General features: G+C 42.2%; 1 protein-coding gene and 1 long non-coding RNA gene across 2 annotated transcripts in view; one reads left to right on the top strand and one right to left on the bottom strand.

The window, feature by feature from the left end:
• Window positions 1–1,915: 1,915 nt before the first annotated feature.
• Window positions 1,916–8,408, bottom strand: LOC121840208. Its single transcript, XR_006079467.1, has 2 exons — window positions 8,177–8,408; window positions 1,916–5,478 (listed from the first exon to the last, which is right to left on the bottom strand). It is a non-coding gene; the product is annotated as an uncharacterized LOC121840208 (long non-coding RNA).
• The window catches only part of LOC112220160 (electrogenic sodium bicarbonate cotransporter 1), a 90,740-nt gene continuing 71,081 nt past the window's right edge, over window positions 7,071–26,729 (top strand). Inside the window, exons 1-2 of the mRNA XM_024381840.2 lie at window positions 7,071–7,514; window positions 25,841–25,914. Of these exons, the coding sequence (XP_024237608.1) occupies window positions 7,495–7,514; window positions 25,841–25,914 (94 nt within the window). The 5' untranslated portion in view covers window positions 7,071–7,494. The remainder of the gene's footprint in view (window positions 7,515–25,840; window positions 25,915–26,729) is intronic.

Consider the following 26,729-nt stretch of genomic DNA (forward strand, 5'->3'; position numbering starts at 1 on the left):
CCAAAATAAAGGAAACACCAACATATAGTGTCTTAATAGGGTGTTGGGCCATCACAATCTGTCTTGGCATAGATTCTACAAGTGTCTGGAACTGTATTGGATGGATGCAGTACCATTCTACCACAAGAAATTCTATAATTTGGTGTTTTGTTGATGGTGGTGGGAAATGCTGTCTCAGGTACTGCTCCATAATCTCCCATAAGTGTTCAATTGGGTTGAGATATGGTGACTGAGAGAGACAACCCTTTAAACCCCCTAAGCTCCTTTTGAGACTCCTCTTTCAAAGTCACTGAGATCTCTTTTTCTAGACAAAATAATGGTCAACTGGGCATGTGTTTTTAAAATTTTTAATTTATTTAACTAGGCAAGTCAGTTAAGAACAAATTCTTATTTTCAATGACTGCCTAGGAACAGTGGGTTAACTGCCTGTTCAGGGGCAGAATGACAGATTTGTAACTTGTCAGCTCGGGAATTTGAACTTGCAACCTTCCGGTTACTAGTCCAATGCTCTAACCACTAGGCTATCCTGCTTGACCCTAAGCATGATGGGATGTATTAATTGCTTAATTAACTCAGGAACCACACCTGCGTGGAAGCCTTGCTTTCAATATACTTTGTATCCCTCATTTACTCAAGTATTTCCTTTTGTCTGTTACCTGTAGATGAGCTTTGAGTGCAGTTTAGTGCAGTTACATTTGGTGGAGTTCTTGGTTTGCCAAAAGTGTGTGGTCACTCCAGCCCTTTATAAGGTGCTGCATAGCAAAGTTATGTTTCTAACTCAAAGTAGTGGTTTACATATTTTATTAATCACATTTGTCAGTCATTCATCTAAAAAATACAATAATTGTGTGGTAGGGCCTATTTATTTGACATTTATTACATATTTTATAATAAGTTATTATAGGCCTTGGAATGTTGACCTATAATTCATTTGTTTAGAAAGTAATCAGAGGCCTACACATCAGTTTCACCATGAGTTGTTTTGTGTTTTTACACCGTGATGCTGACAAATGAACTATTGGTTGGATGTGTAGTAACTACATATCTAGCGGAGCCCGCATCTAAGGACATAGATGTGACTATATTTAGCTGGTATTTTTGTTAAGAAAGCTGTTTGGAGGGCAGTAGTGAAAAACATCCTGTTATCACTGACTACAGTCAAGTTATTGGTAAAGGGATGAGAAGGGTTTTCCAAGAAAAACAATGAATCTATGGCAGCACCCAAGGGGATTGAATGTTTTTAGCTCTACCCATAGATTTTGCTCTCACATGTTGTCCCCATGAGTGACAGAACACTGAGCAAAGCTGAAACACCTGCATTTTAGAACTGCCTTACAAAAGAAAGCAAAAATAAATAAATACGTTTTTATGCGGCTTTGTTAACTCAATGATTGTTTTTACATTGTTTGCAAACTGATATGTGACACGTGTTAATGCAAAAATAACATGAAAAACAGGTGGGGCTCTGCCCAACCTGCCCTGAATGACGGGTTGCCACTGAACAGGTGACACGTTTCAACGTTCCTCTTCCTTATTAGTACAGGGATGTTGATAAATGCCGCGTTCATGTGCTAGTCGGTACTAGGAAACTGAAATTTCCGACTTGCTAACTGGTTGAACGTGGCACGTTTACAACTACAACCAGTTAGCAAGTCGTACATTTCTGAATTTCCTAGTACCGACTAGTACGTGAACACAGCAAAAGACGGCTACATACATGTTTCACTTATGGAAATGAGTCCCGAAGAGCTGCTAATGTTTCATGTTGAGCGTAAACACCAATGCTATGGCTGATATCACAAAAGGCCATTAGTTAGACACACACACTAACTTGGTTTCAATTCAATTGGAGACAGATTTTCATGCAAATATTCTAGAATCCGCATTAAGAAAACAACGTGAATTCTTCAACTAGTGTTTTTTTTTCCTCAAAGTGGACTTGCTTTTTTTAATACAAATTACCAGCAATCAACAATTTACATCACTACATCAAACATGTCTAACGCAAAACAAACCACACAGGTAAAAACAAGAAGACACTTGAAATACATATGTACTAAAAATAAGGAAAAAAAAGGGCAATTGTATTCACTCAGAAAAAAATGGCATAATAATGACTGAAGAACATGTCATTCTTTTTGTTATTAACTATGGATGTCTTAACTATATTATTACATTCAATCAGAAATATTTTACATTTTGGTGTAGAATTATAACAAATTTTGTTTGATTTATTTAACCTTTATTTAACCAGGAAAAAAGTCCATTGAGACCAAGAGTATTTTTCAAGAAGGCAGCAACAATCAATACATTACAGAACTAAAACATACAACAATACAATACAATTCAACAACATGATCCAGCCTCAATAAGCATTTACACTCCTCTGTAACAGTCTCCCATTAAAAATGTAAATTCATTCAGAGGCACTAACATATCTAGATGCAGCATGGATTGTAGACTATTCCTTGGCTCTGTTGCACAATATGAGAAGGCAGTCTTGCCTAATACAGTAAATGACCTGGGGGCCTTATTAAGTAGCAACCACCTAGCAGACCGGGTATGGTAACTGCTGGTGGTGAAGGAGACCAGACTACATAGGTAAAGAGGGAGTTTACCCAAAAGGGCTTTGTAGATGAACACTTACAAATGTGCCTTTATGTGCATATAAAGTGAGGTCCAACCAAACATTTGGTACAAGGTGCAATGGTGGGTGAGTGACTTGGCCTTTGTAATAAAGCTCAAGGATGCATGATTAACAGAGTCCAATCTCTGTAAGACAGAGGAGTCTGCATGCATATACAACAAGTCACCATAATTAATTACAGAGAGAAAAGTGGCCTGAACAAGCTTCTTTCTAGCCATAAGCGGGAAGCAAGCCTTATTACGAAAGTAAAAACCCAATTTCAATTTAAGCTTCCCCACAAGATTATCAATATGAACTTTAAAGGACAACTTGTCATCCAACCATATAAAAGGTATTTGTAGGATGACACTTTTTCAATGGATAAGCCACAAGATGTGAAAATGCTAACCTTCTCTGTCTGAGTACGAGCTCTGGTAAAGGTCATACATGTTTTGTACATTCAAGACCAGTTGTAGACAATAAAGGAAGGCCTGCAGTGACTGAAAAGCATTACTGGAGCTCTTCAACAGCCTTAACCTGTAACGCCTGCTTCCAACTCGCACTCCCAGACACGTAGATCTGTTTGTACTGTACTTTAGCCTATCGGATTTCCTGTAATCACCTATTGCCTGATCTCCCGGACGATGTTACTAGCCTTTTCCCTGCCTCTACTGTTGCCTTTTTGGACCCCCTGTGTATGACCTTCTGCCTGCCCCTGGACCCAGCTACCTGCCTCCTTCTGTTGTCCTTTACAATTAAACACCCTGCGCTTGAAACCAGCTCTCTGTCTCCCATTGTGTTCATTACAGAACCAGAGAAGGACCACATTAATATATGACTGTATCATATGCATATAGATGCAACTTTGCTGGTTGCATCTCATTTCCCAAATCATTAATACAAATTGATAAAAACAACACAGGAGATAAAATGGAACCCTGGAGCACACCTCTATTAATCTCTAGAAAGCTAGACTTGTGATTGTCAGTATATACACATTGTGTTCTGTCAGAAAGATTGTTCCTAAACCAATTTACTGCCCCTTCACTGAGACCAATGTTACTGAGTTTAGCTAGCAACAATTCATGGTCAACTGAATCAAATGCCTTTGATAAATCAACAAACAGAGCAGCACAATGCTGCTTTTTATGAAGTGCATTAGTGATGTCATTTGCCACTGCCATAGCTGCAGTTGTGGTACTGTGCCCCAATCTAAAGCCAGACTGAACCCTGCTCAGTATGTTATTTGTCACTGCCATAGCTGCAGTTGTGGTACTGTGCCCCAATCTAAAGCCAGACTGAACCCCGCTCAGTATGTTCTTTTCAATTAAGAAGTTTTTTAACTGAGTTCACTAGGGATTCATAGACGTTGGCCAGGTTAGGGAGTTTGGAGATAGGACAATAATTATTAGCATCTGAGTGATCTCCACCCTTTAGCAGTGGGAGGACATGAGCTGATTTCCAAATGCTGGGTAGGGAATTGGTCAAGAGGCTCAAGTTGAAAATGTGAGCCACAGGTTCAGTACTAATACCAGCTGCTATCAGCATAAGAAACAGGCTCAAAGTTAAAATGGTTCACATGAGGGCCTATATCTTAGTTTACTGTAACAGAGCTTACATTAGAGGCCTGGGACCCACCATTATCAAAAATTGAGCCAGCAGATATGAAGTGCTTGTTAAAAACCCCATACAATATCAGCTTTATCCTTCACTTCACTAGAATCCACCATTAATAAATGGTCAGGAAGGCCAGAGGAGACATTAGAACCTGACACTGATTTGATTAGCTTCCAGAACTTGGTATGGTTGTTTAGGTTCTCTGTGACTGCATTTAGATAGAAATCGGATTTGGATTTCCTGGTCAATCCTGCAAATTTGTTTTATAGTGCTCTGAAGGAAGCCCAGTCAACAGGAGCATTTGTATGTCTAGTTTGAGCCCAAGCGACAAATGGACTTGCTACAGATAAAAATGGGTAAGTGATGACAGTGCACAAAATGTAATTTTTTGCTTAAATTTTCATGTATCGAATACAAATCTAAAGTTCAATTCAACAGATAGTTTTGTCACAAAAACTGCTGAGTTAAATAGAAAATGTGCCTATTCTGGTCTTGGCACGTGCGCTCTAGCCAACAGCTCACAGACACAGTGCAGGTAGGCTGTGCTGGTACAGTAGGCTAGTCTACATGATTAGATTATTATGGATAAAGAGCGAGAATATTTGTATTGGTCAAAAGGCAGTCAAGCATCGATCATCATGTCACCAGAATAAGACCCTAGATACTTATTGTAAAGCAGCATCAAGTTCATCACCGTGCACTTTCACCACCCTGTGAAGTTCATCATAATTTAATCTGTATCCTAATAAACTGCATGGTTTCCGGAGTTGTAGTAGGAGGACCACACACCATATCATCACGTGACACTAAGTTTACTTCCATATGATGGTTATTATATCAATATCTGCATTTTCACAGCCATTTGGCACATAATTAATTTTACAGACACAAAAAGATTCTACCATGGAACACATTTTTTTAACAAGGTATGACTTTACTCAAATAAAAACTTGGTGGAAATGTGGTTATTGATGTGAATTAATCTTTTACTTCCTGTCCAGTTGCAGTACTGTCATCCTTTCGCACATCCAAGCATTGCTCCACATTGTATCCACATCAAACTCTTGCACTGACCCGAAGAACGAATTACACTCACATTACTATCATTATTCATGATGTGCTAACAGCTTGTTATGTGCTTTTCATCAAGGTTAAAGAGTTTCTCAGTACCTTGTAAACATTAGCAGATCACCGTCAGTTTGCCCTGGAGGGGAGCCAGTGAGGAGATGTGGAACCTGTCAAACAAAGTGACACTGTATTTGATGCTGTTTTGTAATTAATGATGTCAATGATTTTCAGGGGCGCAATTTCACTGTGGACGGGAACGGGGGAATGCCTCCCCCCACATTCTGAAATTGCATTTTTGTCCCCCCCAGTCTTATCATTGGAATGTGATACAAAGCGAGGCAAGGGTGTGCTTTAGGACCATGCGGACGCCTCCGAGCAGTCCGGGAGGCTGTTGGAAGTGTTTCTGACTGGATAAAAAATACATTATAATAATTATGTCCCCCCCACTTCTAAAACCAAAGTTGCGCACCTGATCATTTGTATATATTATTTTTTAAAGCCTTTTAAATGTATTGACCTGCATGGGTACTATAATGAGTTTGTATAGCTTGGTTTCACTTTCATGCCTTGTGTGTTTTTCAATATGAATGAGAGGGGGAAAAACATGTATTTCTTCATTGGTAGTCATTTGGGATGTTTTATGAACTGCAAAAAAAATAGGCTACCATTTTGAAGGACCATAGGGACGTTTTGTGGGATCCTTGAGGAAACATTCCCAGTTGGTCCCTGCAAAGCCTATCTGAAGTGCATAGCATATGCCTAGAAGATGGAGCTATACTAACTTCCTGGTCTAGAGGGTCTTTGAGCTTTATAGGCTGAGCAAGGTGCCACAGGCAGTGTTAAATTGCAAACCAATCTGTTATTACCAATTTACTTACAAATTAGTTGATAATCAGACAGGCGGTGAATCTACACAATAAAAGAGGCTGTCAGGTGTAAATGTGTACCTGTATGATAGACCTATCATGGCCATGAAATATAGATGAACTTTGAGTGTAGGTGGTTTAGTGCAGTTATAGTTTATTTATTCGCATACAAAGATTTGCAGATGTCATCTCATGTGCTGCAAAATGCTTATGTTTCTAGCTCCAACAGTGTAGTAATATGGGGCGGCAGGTAGCCTAATGGTTAGAGTGTTGGACAAGTAACTGAAAGGTTGCAAAAATCTAGCGTTCTGCCCCTGAACAAGGCAGTTAACCCACTGTTCCTAGACAGTCATTGAAAATGATAAAGTTTTTTTATATTTTTTATCTAGCAGTGGAGCTATAGAAGGACAGTCTCATTGTAATGGCTGGAACGGTATCACACATATGGAAACCAGCTCCTCCCACCAGCCTCCACTGATACAATAACAATACACATCATCCAAAAAGTAAAAAAAGAAATAGCTATTTCTAATTCATAGTAGTGGATAAATGTATTAATCATATATATTAATCATTAGCCTATATTTATGAACCACAACAAAAAAAAATGGGTAAAAAAATTGTAATTTGGTGATTTCACATTTTATAATTATCCCTTATCAATAGGCCTTGGAATGTTGACCCATAATTAATTTGTTTAGATAGTAAACATAGGCCTACGCATCAGTTTCACCTTTACTTTTTTTTCTTTGTACACCGTGCTGCTGAGAAATTCATTATTGGAAAGATGTGTGATAACTAGAAATCCAGCAGAGCCCAATATCTCTAACTTTTTGACCTCTACCTCCCACTTGTGGCGTGACGTTGAAAGAGGGATGGAACTTTAAAAAATGGAAAAAGACACGCCGCACTCAGAGCTTCTTCAGACACGCGCAGAGAAATACGAAAACGATCGCGAAACTTCGAATATTTACTTAGAATGGTGTGATAAAAGCTATCGCGGTATACATAATCTAAAAGTCCGTTTCTATATGTGTTGTCGAACCGATTAAATGTCATTGATTACTGCCAGATAGTTGTATACGCATTTGAATAACTTTTCTTTAAGAGTTTATTCTTTCTTCTCAAAGGCAGGAGAGAGTTGCTTAATGGAGTGAGACCAACGTTGCTAAATTGTTTCGTGTAATACAGTTTGTACGCGTTGAGATTTGTTTCAAAACAATAACTTTCTTGCTTTCATTGAGCAAGGCGATTGGGACATCGGCTTCAGTCTTCTGGAGTCATCCCCGAGGAAAAGCTGGACAAAACTCCGGCAGAATGAGCACCGATAAAAACAAGTGAGTATGAACCAGTTTTTTTTTGTGTGACCACTTCCTAAAGTTAATATTTATTTTCCACTAGCCTATGTGGTTTTGGTGGTGTCTGTTGGACTGGGCATGTTGCGCTTCAAATATTGTCCCGGTCAGAAGTGAGGTAATTTAATAGCATATCACGTTACTGCTGAGTAACGTTAGCAGATGTTCCTAATACTAGCTACTTGGATAGAGTTCATATTTCAACACACGCTAACCACGGCCATTATACTGGAATCTACGCGTAATTACGCAAAGCCATTTTGTCGCCAAAAGTGTTCCATCATGGAAAATCTTTATGGCATGGCATTGTTTACCTTTTGAGAAACCTTAAAAACAGGGGGAAACTATGAAATAATCAATTACAACCTTTCAAGGAAGGTGCCTTGTGGTAAAGCGAATTAGCCACGTTAACTATTTAGCACCCTACATTGATTAATTCTCAGTAGCTAACAGATCTTATACACAAATGAGGTCTGGATAAGCTGCCTGTTACCGCCGCTTCTCCAAGGCTGAGGCATGAGAGTGCACGATAATCTCTTCTTTTCCGAGAGCCTGTCACAATCAATTAGATTGTACGTGTCTAAATAAGACTATAGAGCCAAGTGTTATCGCTCGTCAGGGTGAAGTAATTTATGAATACATACATGTCTGAATATTGACAACACCACAAAACGTGGTAACTCTCCTTCGGTCTGTGTTGGCCTCTCTTGAAAGTATAGCGGAAGAGGCAAAGCGAGAGCGTTTACTCCGCCCTAGCCTCTGCTGAGTCCCTAACAACCGGATGTTCCGGTTTTCAGGGGAAATAGAAAGGTATGTGACACGACTTCCGCTTTTGGACATTAACTTGGCGAGAGGGTGGCGCTCTATAGTAACTCCTCCTCCACATTTACTGGATTGGTTGAACAGTACAGAAGATAACCTTAAAACAATGTTGTTTTTTCTTGTCCTTGAGGCCTGTGTCGTGGATCTAGTTTCAGGCATTATTTTTACGTTTTCTACGTTCGGTTAACAACATCTGTCCACGAAAATAAGACTACAAAGTGAGATTTTTTTGTATGAAGGTCAATGAGTGAATTTGTAAAACAAAAAATGTAATTGCTAATTTGCTAAGTCAGGCTTATTTGATCGAATAGAAATTTCGTAATGTTTATGTTATGAATGCACTGATATGTGGAAGAACGTGGCATTTCGGCAACTTTGGGAAAAAACGACTTTATATAGACGTTATCCGTTGTTCACGTGAATATCTGCCCTCTCATTGGCTAGAATGGTCCCACCTGATCTCGCCTCTTCCCGCCTTACTTCCATCTTCAAGGACATGTCTTTTCGTTGTTAGAGCAGACACTCAACTTTCTTGTTAATATAATAGATCATCTATGGTATAGCCAACCAACATCGCTTGCCTCTCAGGAACATGCACCCTGGTGGAAAGTTTTGTATTGGTTGTATATGGGTTTCTAAACTACACGCTCTTTCTCCTTAGATCTAAACCTCCAGATTACATTATACTCTTTGTTTTTTTGTTTTTTACATTATATGTAATCCATTCATGCTGTAGATTTATTCTGGTAAAAATGTCTAAAGCAGAAACTGGGTGGTGGAAAAGAGATCTGGTCACATGCAATGAAAAATAGAGCAGAGAGAACCTTTGAGATATATTGCCATTTGTGATCTCCTTGTGAATCATTTCCATTCTCATTCAATGTACATTTATTGCTTCATAGTTTGATAAGGAACCACATTGTAAAATACCTTTACTAAAAAATATGATTCCTCATTATTTATATTTTGTTTTCTCAGGACTAACCCACTAATCAGATTATGTTTGACAGGGAAATCATTCTTTTCTGTCATGATGTCATCTTTATTTTTTAAATTTTAACTTTATTTTACTAGGCAAGTCAGTTAAGAACAACAAATTCTTATTTATGTTGGCCAGGTCGCAATTTTAAATGAGAACCTGTTCTCAACTTGCCTATCTGGTTAAATAAAGGTGAAATAAAAATAAATAAACATTTACAATGACGGCCTACCCCGGACGACAGTGGGCACTGATTGTGCGCCGTCCTATTGGACTACCAATCACGGCCGGTTGTGATACAGCCTGGAATCGAACCAAGGTCTGTAGTGGTGCCTCTAGCACTGAGATGCAGTGCCTTAGACTGCTGCGCCACTTGGGAGCCCCCCATCTACTTACTGTCTGGATTTATCAGTGCGTTGTTTCCTGTTGTCTTTACTTTAGAGAGCGGATACAGGAAACCAGTGACAGACGCTTTAGGCTGATTAGGTGCTATGCGGGTTAGATTTTGTAACCTAAATCAAATTTTATTTGTCACATGCTTCATAAACAACAGATGTAGACTATCAGTGAAATGCTTACTTACAGGGTCGTTTTCCAACAATGCAGAGTTTAAAGATAAAACATAATGGAAATAGACACAGGAATAAATACACAGTGAATAACAATAACGAGTAAAATAAAACATGGCTATATAGAGGGAGTACTAGTACTTGGCCGATGTGCAGGGGAACCAGGTAATAGAGGAAGACGAGGAAGCTATGTACATGAACAGTGCATTCAGAAAGTATTCATACCCGTTAACTTATTCCACATTCTGTTGTGTTACAACCTGAATTCAAAATTGATTAAATATATATTTTTCTCTGATCCATCTACACCCCATAATAACAAAGTGAAAACAAGACATTTTTGCAAATTTATTGAAAATCAAATACATAAATATATAATTTACATAAGTATTCACACCCCTGAGTCAATCAATACATGTTAGAATTACCTTTGGCAGCGACAACAGCTGTGAGTCTTTCTGGGTAAGTCTCTAAGAGCTTTGAACACCTGGATTGAACGATATTTGTACATTATTATTTGAAAAATTCTTCAAGCTCTGTCAAGTTGGTTGTTTATCATTGCTAGACAGCCATTTTCAAGTCTTGCCATAGATTTTCAAGCTGATTTAAGTCAAAACTGTAACTAGGCCACTCTGTATCATTCAATGTCGGCTTGGTAAGCAACTCCAGTGTATATTTGGCCTTGTGTTTTAGGTTATTGTCCTGCTGAAAGTTGAATTTGTCTCCCAGTGACTATTTCAAAGCAGACAGAACCAGCTTTTCCTCTAGGATTTTGCCTGTGCTCACCTCTATTCCTTTTGACTGGATGTATTGATAACTTCACCACTCTCAAGGGACATTCAGAATCTGCTTTTTATTTTATTTAGACCCATCTACCAATAGATGCTTTTCTTTGCGAGGCATTGGAAAACCTCCCTGGTCTTTGTGGTTGAATCTGTGTTTGAAATTCACTGCTTGATTGAGGGACCTTACAATTATCTGTATATGTGGGGTACAGCGATTTACTTGATATTTGAATAATTAACTAAACACTATTATTGCACACAGAATAAGTCCATGCAACGTATGGGACTTGTTTAGCACATTTTTACACCTGAACTTATTTAGGCTTGCTATAACAAAGGGGTTGAGTGTTTATTGGCTCAAGACATTTCAGCTTTTCATTTATAAAAAAAAACTAAAAACGTAATTCCACTTTGACATTATGGTATTGTGTGTAGGCCAGTGACACAAAATCTCAATTTTAAATTCAGGCTGTAACACAACAATTCAAGGGGTGTGAGTACTTTCTGAAGGCACTGTAGGTAGGGGTGACAAGACAACAGGATAGATAAGACAGTAGTAGCAGCAGTGTATGTGGTGAGAGTGAAAGTGTTTGTGTGGCATCATTATGCATGTGTGCTTATGTTATGTGTGGGTGGGTGTTGGTGTGACTGTTTGGGTAGAGTTCAGTGTGTGTGTTTGTGTGTAGTTGCTGCGACAGAGTTAGTGCAAGAAAAGGGCAATGCAGGTAGTCCGGGTTTCCATTTGACTAGTTATTTAGCACTATTGTTTAGCAGTCTTTTGTCTTGGGGGTAGAAGCTATACAGGGTCCTGTTAGTTCCAGACTTGGCGTTCCGGTACCAATTGTCGTGCGGCAGCAGAGAGAACAGTCTATGGCTTTGGTGGCTGGAGTCTTTGACAATTTTTTTGTGCCTTCCTCTGACACCGCCTGGTATAGCGTTCCTGGATGGCAGGGAGCTCGGCCCCAGATCTACTGCTTCAATGTGAACTATTTCTACACTTCCCGTTTTTACATTTAGTTTTTGGTCTTCGGTTTCGCTATTTTTGGTGATGGAAAATATATATCATAGCGGTTTAGATGGCACAATGATTCTCTACAATATACTTCCTTGTTTTGTCACAAACTGAAATTCAAATCAAAGTTTATTTGTCACGTGTGCCGAATACAACAGGTGTAGTAGACTTACTGGAGGTGTAGAATACAACAGGTGTAGTAGAATACAACAGGTGTAGTAGACTTACTGGAGGTGTAGAAAGAAATCCTTCTGTTCACCTGATTTAGAATTCCTCACAATCAAATGTAGACCGCATTATCTACCAAGAGAATTCTCTTCGATTATAATCACAGCCGTATATATCCCCCCAAGCAGACACATCGATGGCTCTGAACGAACTTTATTTAACTCTCTGCAAACTGGAAACGATTTATCCGGAGGCTGCATTCATTGTAGCTGGGGATTTTAACAAGGCTAATCTGAAAACAAGACTCCCTAAATTTTATCAGCATATTGATTGCGCAACCAGGGGTGGAAAGACCCTGGATCATTGTTACTCTAACTTCCGCGACGCATATAAGGCCCTGCCCCGCCCCCCTTTCGGAAAAGCTGACCACGACTCCATTTTGTTGATCCCTGCCTACAGACAGAAACTAAAACAAGAAGCTCCCACGCTGAGGTCTGTCCAACGCTGGTCCGACCAAGCTGACTCCACACTCCAAGACTGCTTCCATCACGTGGACTGGGAGATGTTTCGTATTGCGTCAGACAACAACATTGACGAATACGCTGATACGGTGTGCGAGTTCATTAGAACGTGCGTTGAAGATGTCGTTCCCATAGCAACGATTAAAACATTCCCTAACCAGAAACCGTGGATTGATGGCAGCATTCGTGTGAAACTGAAGGCACGAACCACTGCTTTTAATCAGGGCAAGGTGTCTGGTAACATGACTGAATACAAACAGTGCAGCTATTCCTCCGCAAGGCTATCAAACAAGCTAAGCGCCAGTACAGAGACAAAGTAGAATCTCAATTCAACGGCTCAGACACAAGAGGTATGTGGCAGGGTCTACAGTCAATCACGGACTACAGGAAGAAACCCAGCCCAGTCACGGACCAGGATGTCTTGCTCCCAGGCAGACTAAATAACTTTTTGCCCGCTTTGAGGACAATACAGTGCCACTGACACGGCCTGCAACGGAATCATGCGGTCTCTCCTTCACTGCAGCCGAAGTGAGTAAGACATTTAAACGTGTTAACCCTCGCAAGGCTGCAGGCCCAGACGGCATCCCCAGCCGCGCCCTCAGAGCATGCGCAGACCAGCTGGCCGGTGTGTTTACGGACATATTCAACCAATCCCTATACCAGTCTGCTGTTCCCACATGCTTCAAGAGGGCCACCATTGTTCCTGTTCCCAAGAAAGCTAAGGTAACTGAGCTAAACGACTACCGCCCGTAGCACTCACATCCGTCATCATGAAGTGCTTTGAGAGACTAGTCAAGGACCATATCACCTCCACCCTACCTGACACCCTTGACCCACTCCAATTTGCTTACCGCCCAAATAGGTCCACAGACGATGCAATCTCAACCACACTGCACACTGCCCTAACCCATCTGGACAAGAGGAATACCTATGTGAGAATGCTGTTCATCGACTACAGCTCGGCATTCAACACCATAGTACCCTCCAAGCTCGTCATCAAGCTCGAGACCCTGGGTCTCGACCCCGCCCTGTGCAACTGGGTACTGGACTTCCTGACGGGCCGCCCCCAGGTGGTGAGGGTAGGCAACAACATCTCCTCCCCGCTGATCCTCAACACTGGGGCCCCACAAGGGTGCGTTCTGAGCCCCCTCCTGTACTCCCTGTTCACCCACGACTGCGCGGCCATGCACGCCTCCAACTCAATCATCAAGTTTGCGGACGACACAACAGTGGTAGGCTTGATTACCAACAACGACGAGACGGCCTACAGGGAGGAGGTGAGGGCCCTCGGAGTGTGGTGTCAGGAAAATAACCTCACACTCAACGTCAACAAAACTAAGGAGATGATTGTGGACTTCAGGAAACAGCAGAGGGAACACCCCCATCCACATCGATGGAACAGTAGTGGAGAGGGTAGCAAGTTTTAAGTTCCTCGGCATACACATCACAGACAAACTGAATTGGTCCACTCACACAGACAGCATCGTGAGGAAGGCGCAGCAGCGCCTCTTCAACCTCAGGAGGCTGAAGAAATTCGGCTTGTCACCAAAAGCACTCACAAACTTCTACAGATGCACAATCGAGAGCATCCTGGCGGGCTGTATCACCGCCTGGTATGGCAACTGCACCGCCCTCAACCGTAAGGCTCTCCAGAGGGTAGTGAGGTCTGCACAACGCATCACCGGGGGCAAACTACCTGCCCTCCAGGACACCTACACCACCCGATGCTACAGGAAGGCCATAAAGATCATCAAGGACATCAACCACCCGAGCCACTGCCTGTTCACCCCGCTGTCATCCAGAAGGCGAGGTCAGTACAGGTGCATCAAAGCTGGGACCGAGAGACTGAAAAACAGCTTCTATCTCAAGGCCATCAGACTGTTAAACAGCCACCACTAACATTGAGTGGCTACTGCCAACACACTGTCAATGACACTGACTCTACTCCAGCCACTTTAATCATGGGAATTGATGGGAAATTATGTAAATATATCACTAGCCACTTTAAACAATGCTACCTTATATAATGTTACTTACCCTACATTGTTCATCTCATATGCATACGTTGATACTGTACTCTATATCATCGACTGCATCCTTATGTAATACATGTATCACTAGCCACTTTAACTATGCCACTTGGTTTACATACTTATCTCATATGTATATACTGTACTCGATATCATCTACTGTATCTTGCCTATGCTGCTCTGTACCATCACTCATTCATATATCCTTATGTACATATTCTTTATCCCCTTACACTGTGTATAAGACAGTAGTTTTTTTGGAATTGTTAGTTAGATTACTTGCTCGTTATTACTGCATTGTCGGAACTAGAAGCACAAGCATTTCGCTACACTCGCATTAACATCTGCTAACCATGTGTATGTGACAAATAAAATTTGATTTGATTTGATTTGATTTGAATACAACAGGTGTAGTAGACTTACTGGAGGTGTAGAATACAACAGGTGTAGTAGACTTACTGGAGGTGTAGAATACAACAGGTGTAGTAGACTTACTGGAGGTGTAGTATGCTTACTTACCGGCTCTACCCAATAGTGCAAAAAAGGTATTAGGTGAACAATAGCCATTTGATTACCTGTTCAGGAGTCTTATGGCTTGGGGGTAAAACTGTTGAGAAGCCTCTTTGTCCTAGACTTGGCACTCCGGTACTGCTTGCCATGCGGTAGTAGAGAGAACAGTCTATGACAGGGGTGGCTGGGGTCTTTGACAATTTTTAGGGCGACCTATTTGAATTTTAGCAAATGGCAGAGCTATTTCTGCATAGTGCACCCTTAAAAGTGCACAGCGACTAGGAAAGATAGTCTTTGTACAATCCTTTAGAGCTGTTTGTAAGTTTCCCAAATATATTTTTCCTAGCACACTGCAAAAGCAACCATGTGAGAGAGCTAGGGAAGCCAGGGTGCAGGCAATCAAGGTCCTCAACCTGCTCTTCCCCCTGAGCCACTGATGTGGGCCTTGACTAACATGCTGACCAGACTGCCCACGTTGCGTGCGCATGTTTTGCAAATAAACTACAGTTCAAAAGTTTGGGGTCACTTAGAAATGTCCTTGTTTTTGAAAGAAAAGCAAACATTTTTGTGCATTAAAATAACATCAATTTGATCAGAAATACAGTGTAGACATTGTTAATGTTGTAAATAACTATTGTAGTTGGAAACGGCAGATTTTTAATGCAATATCTACATAGGCGTACAGAGGCCCATTATCAGCAACCATCACTCCTGTGTTCCAATGGCACGTTGTGTTAGTTTAAAAGGATACACAGTGAGGACGATGGTTCAGGAGGAAAATAAAAATCCAAGGGCCAAAGTTGGAGAATTCCGGAACTTGGTCGCATCTTCGGGTCATCTACTTCTCACGTGTACAATCAGACATCACCTCCATATCAATAGGCTCTTTGGAAGGTTTTCTAGAAAAAGCCTTTATTTAGAGGAATCAACAAATGCAAACGCTTGGGGTTTGCTAATCCCTTGGATTGGAACCGACGCTATGGTCAGATGACATGGAAATAGCCACGCACAACAGTGGTGCTACTAGGACATTTTAGCCAAAAACCTGGTTGCCTCTGCCAGGAGACTGAAACTTGGCCTCAAGTGGATCTTCCAGCAAGACACTAACCCCAAGCACACATCAAAATCCAGAAATAAATGATTAATTGACCAGAAAAGAAAATGTTTACAATGGCCATCTCAGTCTCCAGACTTGAACCCCATTTAAAACCTGTGGTTTGAATTGAAGAGGGCAGTCCATAAGTGCAGACAAAGGTTATCAAGGATTGATTATGTATGGAGGAATGGTCTAAGACCCTCCCAATGTGTTCTCCAATCTCATAAAACATTTTAGAAAAGACTCAGTGCTGTTAACCTCACAAAGGGAGTCAAAATTATTGCTATCCCTATCTTTCTGAAAATATTTTTATTACTTGTTATACAATTGCTCAGAGAAAGAGATTTTGTTTTAGTTTAAAATCATTTCCCCCCAAAATTGTGTATTCGATATAGCTCAGTATTTATATGATTTATTTTGTACAGTATTTTATACAGTATCTTTATCGTGGTTGCCAGTAATTTTAGTGAATGTATATAGTATAGAATGTGTGTGTCAGACAAGGTGAGAGTCAACCCATGTGGCGTCTTTACAAAAAATATGTTCTTGTGAGGATGTTTTTCATTCATGTTGAAAAAGGGGGAAAGGATCTTGTTTTTACTGAGGTGGGAATGCTGAACATTCCACATCTCTCGCCCACCACTGGTGTGGGTATACTGTACGTCTAGCCCTGCACCCCTTGGTGTGTGTACGTCCATCCCTGTGCAGTGTTCCCCATAAGGCCCACCCTGTTAGAAACCTCATCACAGGCTGATTATGTGGCTCCTGTCCTGGGGGTATATGGGTCCCCTGGTGTGGTAGGAGCTCTAGTCCCATGACCCCGTCCATCCCCAGCATCGAGCCTGCTGCAACATGACTCTTCTCTCGCTTCTCCCCCCTCCCCCTCTTAGGGCCTTCATTCTAGCCTTGCCACATCACTCTGTTACTTGAACCGGCTGCATCCCCTCCCCTCCCTGCCTCACCCCTTCACACCCTCTGCGTGCAGAAGAAGAAGACTATCATGGCGAATGCTAAACTAAATGCTACTTGAAGGCTATGTACAGTAAATGCTACATGATTGGATCCGTTAAAGATTTTGTACCTGTCTAGAGGATCATATTTGGTACAAATCAGTCCCAAAGTTCTAGACCTCAGCTGAATCTGGTAATGAATGGTGTGGCTTTTGAACAAGTTGAGGAGACTAAATTACTTGGCGTTACCTTAGATTGTAAACTGTCATGGTCAAAACATATAGATTCAATGGTTGTAAAGATGGGGAGAGGTCTGTCCGTAATTAAGAGATGCTCTGCTTTTTTGACACCACATTCCAAAAAGCAAGTCCTGCCGGCTCTAGTTTTATCTTAATTATTGTCCGGTCGAGTGCTGCAAGGAAAGACCTAGTTAAGCTGCAGCTGGGCCAGAACAGAGCGGGACATCTAGCGTTTCATTGTAATCAGAGGGCTGATATAAATACTATTCATGCCAGTCTCTCTTGGCTAAGAGTTGAGGAGAGGCTGACTTCATCACTTCTTCTTTCATAAGAAACATTGTGTTAAATTCCAAATTGTTTGCATAGTCAACTTACACACAGCTCTGACACACCAAACCCCATCAAACATGCCACCAGGGGTCTTTTCACAGTCCCCAAATCCAGATCAAATTCAAGAAAGCGTACAGTATAATATAAAGTCATTATTGCATGGAACTTCCTTCCATCTCATGTTGCTCAAATGAACAGCAAACCTGGTTTAAAAAAAATGAAAAAGCAATACCTCACGGCACAACGCTTCTCCCCTATTTGACCTAGACAGTTTGTGTATGTATTGATATGTAGGCTGCATGTGCCTCTTTTAAAGTTGATGTACAGTGAAAGTATTCAGACCCCTTTCCCACATGTTGTTACGTTACAGCCTTATTTGAAAATGGTTTTTAAAAATAAAATGGGTGTTGCACAACGATTTTGAATCAATACGTCATAGTTTAGTCAAATAATTATATATTTGGGCATGAAGTGACATCCGAAGTGTCCACTTCGTGCAAATCAGTGTCAATGTGGTGTCTTATCCTATGATATGACATACAAATTATTTTCAGAGGGTGCAGGGGCACCTCCCACTTTTTTAAAACCAGGAACATTTCATCATTTTTCTATTTTAATTTATTTTTTAGCTAGTCTGTATCTTTCAATAGTTATCCATATTACCAGTGCTTCATCCTATAATTCCTATGGTGAATTCGCAGCTGCAATTTATGAAAGATGACAAAACTTTGTAGATAACAATAATGGTGAAGTCAAAGAGACCAGTGGTTTCCATCTGTGGCAAAGTTTTCACTAAATCAATACTTCTGAAAAATCCAGCTCCAGAACCAGCCATAGAGCCAGCTGGCAAATTTTTTGATTACGGTGTAGTAAAATGCAACAACTGATGTAAGCCACTATAACTTCATTCACTCTTGGACCATTATTGCTTGATTTAACATACAACTTACAAATGTTGAAATGTGGCTTTCTGAGACTCAGAGAGGGTTCTCAGAAACCCTCTCAAACCACCAACCAGATCTTCCTCATCTTTTTAGTTAATGTGAATAGGAATGACCCCTGACCCTGTACATTCCAAGGCTCTCTCACTCTCCCTCTGCGCCTGCAGCTGTCCGAACAGACATTTCCCTAAGTCCTTAAACGGAGCCCCAGAGCCTCAGAGGAAGATCTGACTTCGTCACATCGCCAATGACACCTCAGGGACTCTTGAGAGATTGACTGGTTGAATGACTGACTGACTGACTGAAGCTATAGCTGGCTCTCTGACAACTATAAGATGACTCTCTATAGCTGTTTGCCTGGAAGGCATGTAGTAACCTGGAGGGACTGTCTGAACCCATGGCATGCTCTCTGTGTGACAGAGATGACGCTCTGTAACTGTTCTTACCAGGAAGGCACATACTGTCCTGGAGAGACTGAAGAAGAAACAGGACAATGAGAATGGTGGGAGATGAAGATGGAATACAGTACAACCCCTCTATTTCACTCCCTACTATTACTTCACAATGAAACTCAAGTCTGCTTTGATGCTGCTCAACACTCAACTCTTGAAACTCAACCATTCCTCTATTCTTTCTTCCATTCTTTCCTTCAAGACTGAAAAACCAAAGGAGAGTCAGAGTCCAATATTTGGCAGCGCTTGGCAGGATGGCACAACGCCAGGCCCCCAGGCTACTCCTCTCCCCTGTGTGTTTGATGTTGGGGCTTTGCTTTAATGTTATGGTTATGCTCTGGCCCCAATCATATCTCAAGGCCAGATAATGTGATAAGGCTGTCCCTCCGCTGGGGAAATGAAGATGAGATGCTAGTTGGTGCTATCTGTCTCAGGAACAAGTTGTATCCTTCCTGTTGTTGCTTATTTAGTGGTTTGTGTAACAAGAGGCAACCCCCCACAAACTGTGTAGCAGCATTATTCTGGCCCGGGGTGGGGCAGTGTAAAAGGAGAAAGTAAATATTCCCTAGCCTACCTTGCCGTCCAAGGTACTCGAATTAAGGAACAAACTGGATATTCCTGGTGGATATTGGAAGTTTAATTTTAAACACCACATCTTCATCTGCAAAAAAAACCTAATTTGAACATGTCTACAGGACTATATTGGATTATTATTGATAACTTAAAGTACATTTTCTATTGAAAAGAATCTGAGGAAAGTGAGAAGGAGGGATGCTGGTCACAGTTATGACCTCATCCTGTTAATGATCTGTATTGAAAGCCGGAGGGAAGGGAAAGGAGGATACCTAGTCAGTTGCACAACTGGCTGCATTCAACCGAACTGTGTCTTCTACATTTAACCCATCACCTCTGAAACAGAGAGGTGCGGGGGGCTTCCTTAATCGATGTCCACGTCATGGATGCTCGGGGAGCACTTGTTGTTGGGGGTTAACTGCCTTGCTCAAGGGCAGAACAGCAGATTTTTCTTAGAGATGGAGGGATGATAAGAAGGGGAACAGCAAGATGGAGAGAGAGAAAATAAGAAGGGGCTAGAAAGATGAAAAATGAGCAAACTGTCTTTGTGTTCTGGTTAACCTAAGCCTACGGGTTAATATTTTACTCTTTCTCCTTCTTGCTCCTCTCCCTGTGCTGTTGGTTCTGACTGAGACTGGCTCTCCATGGGGTCTAAACATCTGGTCTTGAAACTAAAGTCAGCTATGGGCTACGTTCCTAAAGGCCTCCCTGCTCCAGGAAGAACCAGCTGGCTGAGGGATCAGGGTAGAGCTGTAGGCCATGTAGCCCCACAAAGAGATCCAACGCTTGGACAGGGAACTAAACATGAGCTCTGAGCTTCCTTATACACCAGGAACTTACCTGTCCTGCAGAAGGCTTTTGGCACAAACTGTTTTGTTCTCTCCGCTCTGACTGGCTGGTGTATTATCATTGTCAGGCGTATGGCTTTAGGCAAAATACACAAGTATCAGTATGCACAAATAGGAACCATATTACCATGGACACCGATAAATACCTGCAGGACATGCATGCATGCACATGCTTTAATGGTGTAACATTGTGTAACGAGTGTGTAGAAATCCTGCTCTGAAGAAATCCCGCAAATAATTAATTTCCAGCCCGGGACATCGGGCAGGTATAAGCACAGCCACACACACTCATAGACATCATGCTGTGTTTGGTCAGTCATGGGAATGTGAAAGAGTATCTGACCAAGGCAATGGAGTTGCATTGTGTTTCTTGAGACCTGCAGAGTTGCTATCCAAGAACTTAGTTATATTATGTTCTATTAAGTCAGGTTCTGTGCCTTCCGATGAAAAGGATGGGCAATAAAAACTGAATGGAGTAAATAACAGAAACTGAACTGATTTTATGTTCTCCATATGTTCTCCATTGTAGTAGGATACTCTGCCCTCTCCTATTGTGATTGCACAATAACCGTTTGACAGGTCTGAAATAAAGGAAAGAATTAGTGTTTGTCTGTCAGGACGATGCACAACTGTGTGGGGTTGTGTGTATGTGCACGCTGGATTGCTAAATAGGATGGGTGTAAATATGTAGACTTGTTTCATGGGAACACAGACCTGACCTTCAAATCAAAGTTTATTTGTCACGTGCACCGAAAACAACAGATAGACCTTACATTGATATTCTTACTTACAGGCTCTAACCAATAGTGCGAAAAAAAGGTGTGTGTGTAAGTAAATAAATAAAATGAAAGTAAAAAGACATTTGAAAATATGAGTAGCAAGGCTATATACAGACACCAGTTAGTCAGGCTTATTGAGGTAGTATGTAGATATGGTTAAAGTGACTATGCATATATGATGAACAGAGAGTAGCAGTAGCGTAAAAGGGGAGTTGGCGGGTGGTGGGACACAATGCAGATAGCCCGGTTAGCCAATGTGCGGGAGCACTGGCTGGTCGGGCCAATGTGCGGGAGCACTGGCTGGTCGGGCCAATGTGCGGGAGCACTGGCTGGTCGGGCCAATGTGCGGGAGCACTGGCTGGTCGGGCCAATTGAGGTAGTATGTACATGAACGTATAGTTAATGACTATGCATATAAGATAAACAGAGAGTAGCCGCAGCGTAAAAGAGGGGTTGGGGGGGGGGCGGCACAATGCAAATAGTCCGGGTAACCATTTGGTTACCTGTCCAGGAGTCTTATGGCTTGGGGGTAAAAACTGTTGAGAAGCCTTTTTGTCATAGAACAGTCTGACAGGGGTGGCTGGGGTCTTTGACAATTTTTAGGGTCTTCCTCTGGCACTGCCTGGTGTAGAGGTCCTGGATGGCAGGCAGCTTTGCCCCAGTGATGTACTGGACCGTACGCTCTACCCTCTGAAGTGCCTTGCGGTCGGAGGCCGAGCAATTGCCGTACAAAAAAATACAAAAAAAACAAGGCAGTGGTGCAGCTGGTCAGGAGGCTCTCGATGTTGCAGCTGTAGAACCTTTTGAGGATCTCAGGACCCATGCCAAATCTTTTTAGTTTCCTTATCAGTAATAAGCTTTATCGTGCCCTCTTCAAGACTGCCTTTGTGTGTTTGGACCATTCTAGTTTGTTGTTGATGTGGACACCAAGGAACTTGAAGCTCTCAACCTGCTCCACTACAGCCCCGTTGATGAGAATGGGGACATGATCGGTCCTCCTTTTCCTGTAGTCCACAATCATCTCCTTAGTCTTGGTTACGTTGAGGGATAGGTTGTTATTCTGGCACCACCCGGCCAGGTCTCTGACCTCCCTATAGGCTGTCTCATCGTTGTCAGTGATCAGGCCTACCACTGTTGTGTTGTCTGCAAACTTAAGCAGGTTAGTAGAAGTGGAGGAGGTTACCTGTAGCAGGAGGACTTTTCCGTTGTTGCCTTAGAATGAGCATAAATGAACTGTCTTTTTGAGATCTTCTACATGGAATGTAATGAGTGTTTATAACCTTCGCTTGATAATCAATCTGTTCATGTTCTTCTTTTCTCTGCATGTATCTGGATATAGACGGTAGGTGGTGTGCATAATATACTTTTTTCAACAGGGCTCATAATAGATCAAAATAAACACGGTGCCCTTGATCTAGTAACTAGGCTCTTATTGCAGGTAACTGTAGTAGAGAGGCTTCCCGTGTGTGTGTTTGTATTTGTGTGCTCAGAGAAGGTTTCACTCCTAAGTAAAGCTAGGCTAATCCTGACAGCCAGGGCAGATCATTGTAAGAAGCCCACGTGACTCACAAATAAGGACTAAGGTGATGGAGTGAGAGATAGACGCAGCAAGTGTGAGCCAGATGGAGGACTAAGGCTTTGTGTGTGTATGTGTCACCCTCATAACAATAGGGGATTTGGGCTGAACGAAGTCCCTGGTGTGATGACACACACATCCTGTTCAGAATGCTTCAGCCTCTGTATTAATCCAATCATGTAGCTCAGTGTTTCCCAACCCGGTCCTCGAGACACCCTGACCCAGCCTTTCCACATATCTGACCTATTCCAGTACAAGCACACCTGATTCAAATGTGGTAACTAATCAGCAAGCCCTTGATTAGTTGAATCAGGTGTGCTCGTGTTGGAATGAAACAAATATGTGGACTGGCTGCTGGTGGTCCTGAGGACATGTTTTGGAATAAATTAACGTTGACAGTGGTATATTCCCCTGTTTAACTTATGTTCTAGGTATTTTCTCCTGTTCTCCTAGTATCCTAGGTATATTCCTCGGTTCTACTGGTGTTCTAGGTATTTTCTCCTGTTCTCCTAGTATCCTAGGTATATTCCCCCGTTCTACTGGTGTCCTAGGTATATTCCTCGGTTCTACTAGTGTTCTAGGTATATTCCCCCGTTCTACTGGTGTCCTAGGTATATTCCCCCGTTCTACTAGTGTCCTAGGTATATTCCCCCGTTCTACTAGTGTCCTAGGTATATTCCCCGTTCTACTAGTGTCCTAGGTATATTCCCCGTTCTACTAGTGTCCTAGGTATATTCCCCGTTCCACTGGTGTTCTAGGTATATTCCCCGTTCTACTGGTGTCCTAGGTATATTCCCCCGTTCTACTAGTGTTCTAGGTATATTCCCCCGTTCTACTAGTGTCCTAGGTATATTCCCCCGTTCTACTAGTGTCCTAGGTATATTCCCCCGTTCTACTAGTGTTCTAGGTATATTCCCCGTTCTACTGGTGTCCTAGGTATATTCCCCCGTTCTACTAGTGTCCTAGGTATATTCCCCCGTTCTACTAGTGTCCTAGGTATATTCCCCGTTCTACTAGTGTCCTAGGTATATTCCCCCGTTCTACTAGTGTCCTCGGTATATTCCCCGTTCTACTAGTGTCCTAGGTATATTCCCCGTTCTACTAGTGTCCTAGGTATATTCCCCCGTTCTACTAGTGTCCTAGGTATATTCCCCGTTCTACTAGTGTCCTAGGTATATTCCCCGTTCTACTAGTATCCTAGGTATATTCCCCGTTCTACTAGTATCCTAGGTATATTCCCCCGTTCTACAAGTGTCCTAGGTATATTCCCCCGTTCTACTAGTGTCCTAGGTATATTCCCCGTTCTACTAGTGTCCTAGGTATATTCCCCCGTTCTACTAGTGTCCTAGGTATATTCCCCGTTCTACTAGTGTCCTAGGTATATTCCCCCGTTCTACTAGTGTCCTAGGTATATTCCCCTGTTCTACTAGTGTCCTAGGTATATTCCCCGTTCTACTAGTATCCTAGGTATATTCCCCGTTCTACTAGTATCCTAGGTATATTCCCCGTTCTACTAGTGTCCTAGGTATATTCCCCCGTTCTACAAGTGTCCTAGGTATATTCCCCGTTCTCACAAGTGTTCTAGGTATATTTCCCCATTCTACTAGTGTCCTAGGTATATTCCCCGTTCTACTAGTGTCCTAGGTATATTCCCCCGTTCTACTAGTGTCCTAGGTATATTCCCCCGTTCTACTAGTGTCCTAGGTATATTCCCCGTTCTACTAGTGTCCTAGGTATATTCCCCCGTTCTACTAGTGTCCTAGGTATATTCCCCGTTCTACTAGTGTCCTAGGTATATTCCCCCGTTCTACTAGTGTCCTAGGTATATTCCCCCGTTCTACTAGTGTCCTAGGTATATTCCCCCGTTCTACAAGTGTCCTAGGTATATTCCCCCGTTCTCACAAGTGTTCTAGGTATATTTCCCCGTTCTCACAAGTGTTCTAGGTATATTTCCCCGTTCTCACAAGTGTTCTAGGTATATTCCCCGTTCTCACAAGTGTTCTAGGTATATTCCCCGTTCTACTAGTGTCCTAGGTATATTCCCGTTCTACTAGTGTCCTAGGTATATTCCCCCGTTCTACTAGTGTCCTAGGTATATTCCCCCGTTCTACTAGTGTCCTAGGTATATTCCCCCGTTCTACTAGTGTCCTAGGTATATTCCCCATTCCACTGGTGTTCTAGGTATATTCCCCGTTCCACTGGTGTTCTAGGTATATTCCCCTGTTCTCACAAGTGTTCTAGGTATATTTCCCGTTCTCACAAGTGTTCTAGGTATATTCCCCGTTCTCACAAGTGTTCTAGGTATATTCCCCGTTCTACTAGTGTCCTAGGTATATTCCCCCGTTCTACTAGTGTCCTAGGTATATTCCCCGTTCTACTAGTGTCCTAGGTATATTCCCCGTTCTACTAGTGTCCTAGGTATATTCCCCCGTTCTACTAGTATCCTAGGTATATTCCCCCGTTCTACTAGTGTCCTAGGTATATTCCCCCGTTCTACTAGTGTCCTAGGTATATTCCCCGTTCTACAAGTGTCCTAGGTATATTCCCCGTTCTCACAAGTGTTCTAGGTATATTTCCCCGTTCTCACAAGTGTTCTAGGTATATTTCCCCGTTCTCACAAGTGTTCTAGGTATATTCCCCCGTTCTCACAAGTGTTCTAGGTATATTCCCCCGTTCTACTAGTGTCCTAGGTATATTCCCCCGTTCTACTAGTGTCCTAGGTATATTCCCCCGTTCTACTAGTGTCCTAGGTATATTCCCCCGTTCTACTAGTGTCCTAGGTATATTCCCCGTTCTACTAGTGTCCTAGGTATATTCCCCATTCCACTGGTGTTCTAGGTATATTCCCCCGTTCCACTGGTGTTCTAGGTATATTCCCCTGTTCTCACAAGTGTTCTAGGTATATTTCCCCGTTCTCACAAGTGTTCTAGGTATATTCCCCCGTTCTCACAAGTGTTCTAGGTATATTTCCCCGTTCTCACAAGTGTTCTAGGTATATTTCCCCGTTCTCACAAGTGTTCTAGGTATATTCCCCCGTTCTCACAAGTGTTCTAGGTATATTCCCCCGTTCTCACAAGTGTTCTAGGTATATTCCCCCGTTCTCACAAGTGTTCCTGTTGTTCCTGCAGGGTGGAGGATGAGGCAGTGCTGGACAGAGGGGCATGCTTTGTCAAGCATGTCTGTGATGAGGAGGAGGTGGAAGGTAAGAGCACTGAGCCTCTGTGACATCCATGATGGCTGCTGTATCAATGATTGGCTAACAATGTTATTCAATAATGTCTCCTCTCATTTCTCTCAAGCACCAACTCCATGGAGTCAACCTATTTCCTTTCTCCTCTCTGTCTTCCATCCCTTGATGTTTCGCCACCTCACTCCAGGGCCGGCTCCGGGCATAAGCGACATAAGCAATCGCTTAGGGCCCCTGGTCACTAGATCCCCCCAGTCAGGGTATCAATTTACTGTTTGAGAGTTAGAATAGTGGAATATGCAAGTTCGACATTTGGTTGTGCATCAGCAGTTTCTCTTATGTCAACCACTGACATTCACTCAATTAGCTTTGTCAGCTAACAATTTTTAGATTGGTAAATTAGTCTAGCCAGCTATCTAAACTTTCAGTAATCATGGCTGAATACTGACCGGGCACCATGAGACCAGGGGCCCTGACCTCAAGTGGGCCCCATTAGATTTTTTTTGGTTACTCTCACTCCGATATCATAACATGACATAAGTCTTGGCAAAATATGTAGAATTGCAGGAAATTTGCTTTAAAACTACAAATAATTTGTTCCACCCCATGGCAAAATGGGTAGAATTACAGGAAATGTAGCCTCCCGAGTGGCGCAGTGGTCTAAGGCACTGCATCGCTGTGCTAACTGTGCCACTGGAGATCCTGGTTCGAGTCCAGGCTCTGTCGCAAGCGGGCGCGACCGGGAGACCCATGGGGCGGTGCACAATTGCCCCAGTGTCATCCGGGTTAGGCCGGTAGGGATGTCCTTGTCCCATCGCACTCTAGCGACT

Source organism: Oncorhynchus tshawytscha, linkage group LG20 (assembly GCF_018296145.1).
Source record: "Oncorhynchus tshawytscha isolate Ot180627B linkage group LG20, Otsh_v2.0, whole genome shotgun sequence".
In the NCBI taxonomy this organism is placed as follows: domain Eukaryota; kingdom Metazoa; phylum Chordata; class Actinopteri; order Salmoniformes; family Salmonidae; genus Oncorhynchus; species Oncorhynchus tshawytscha.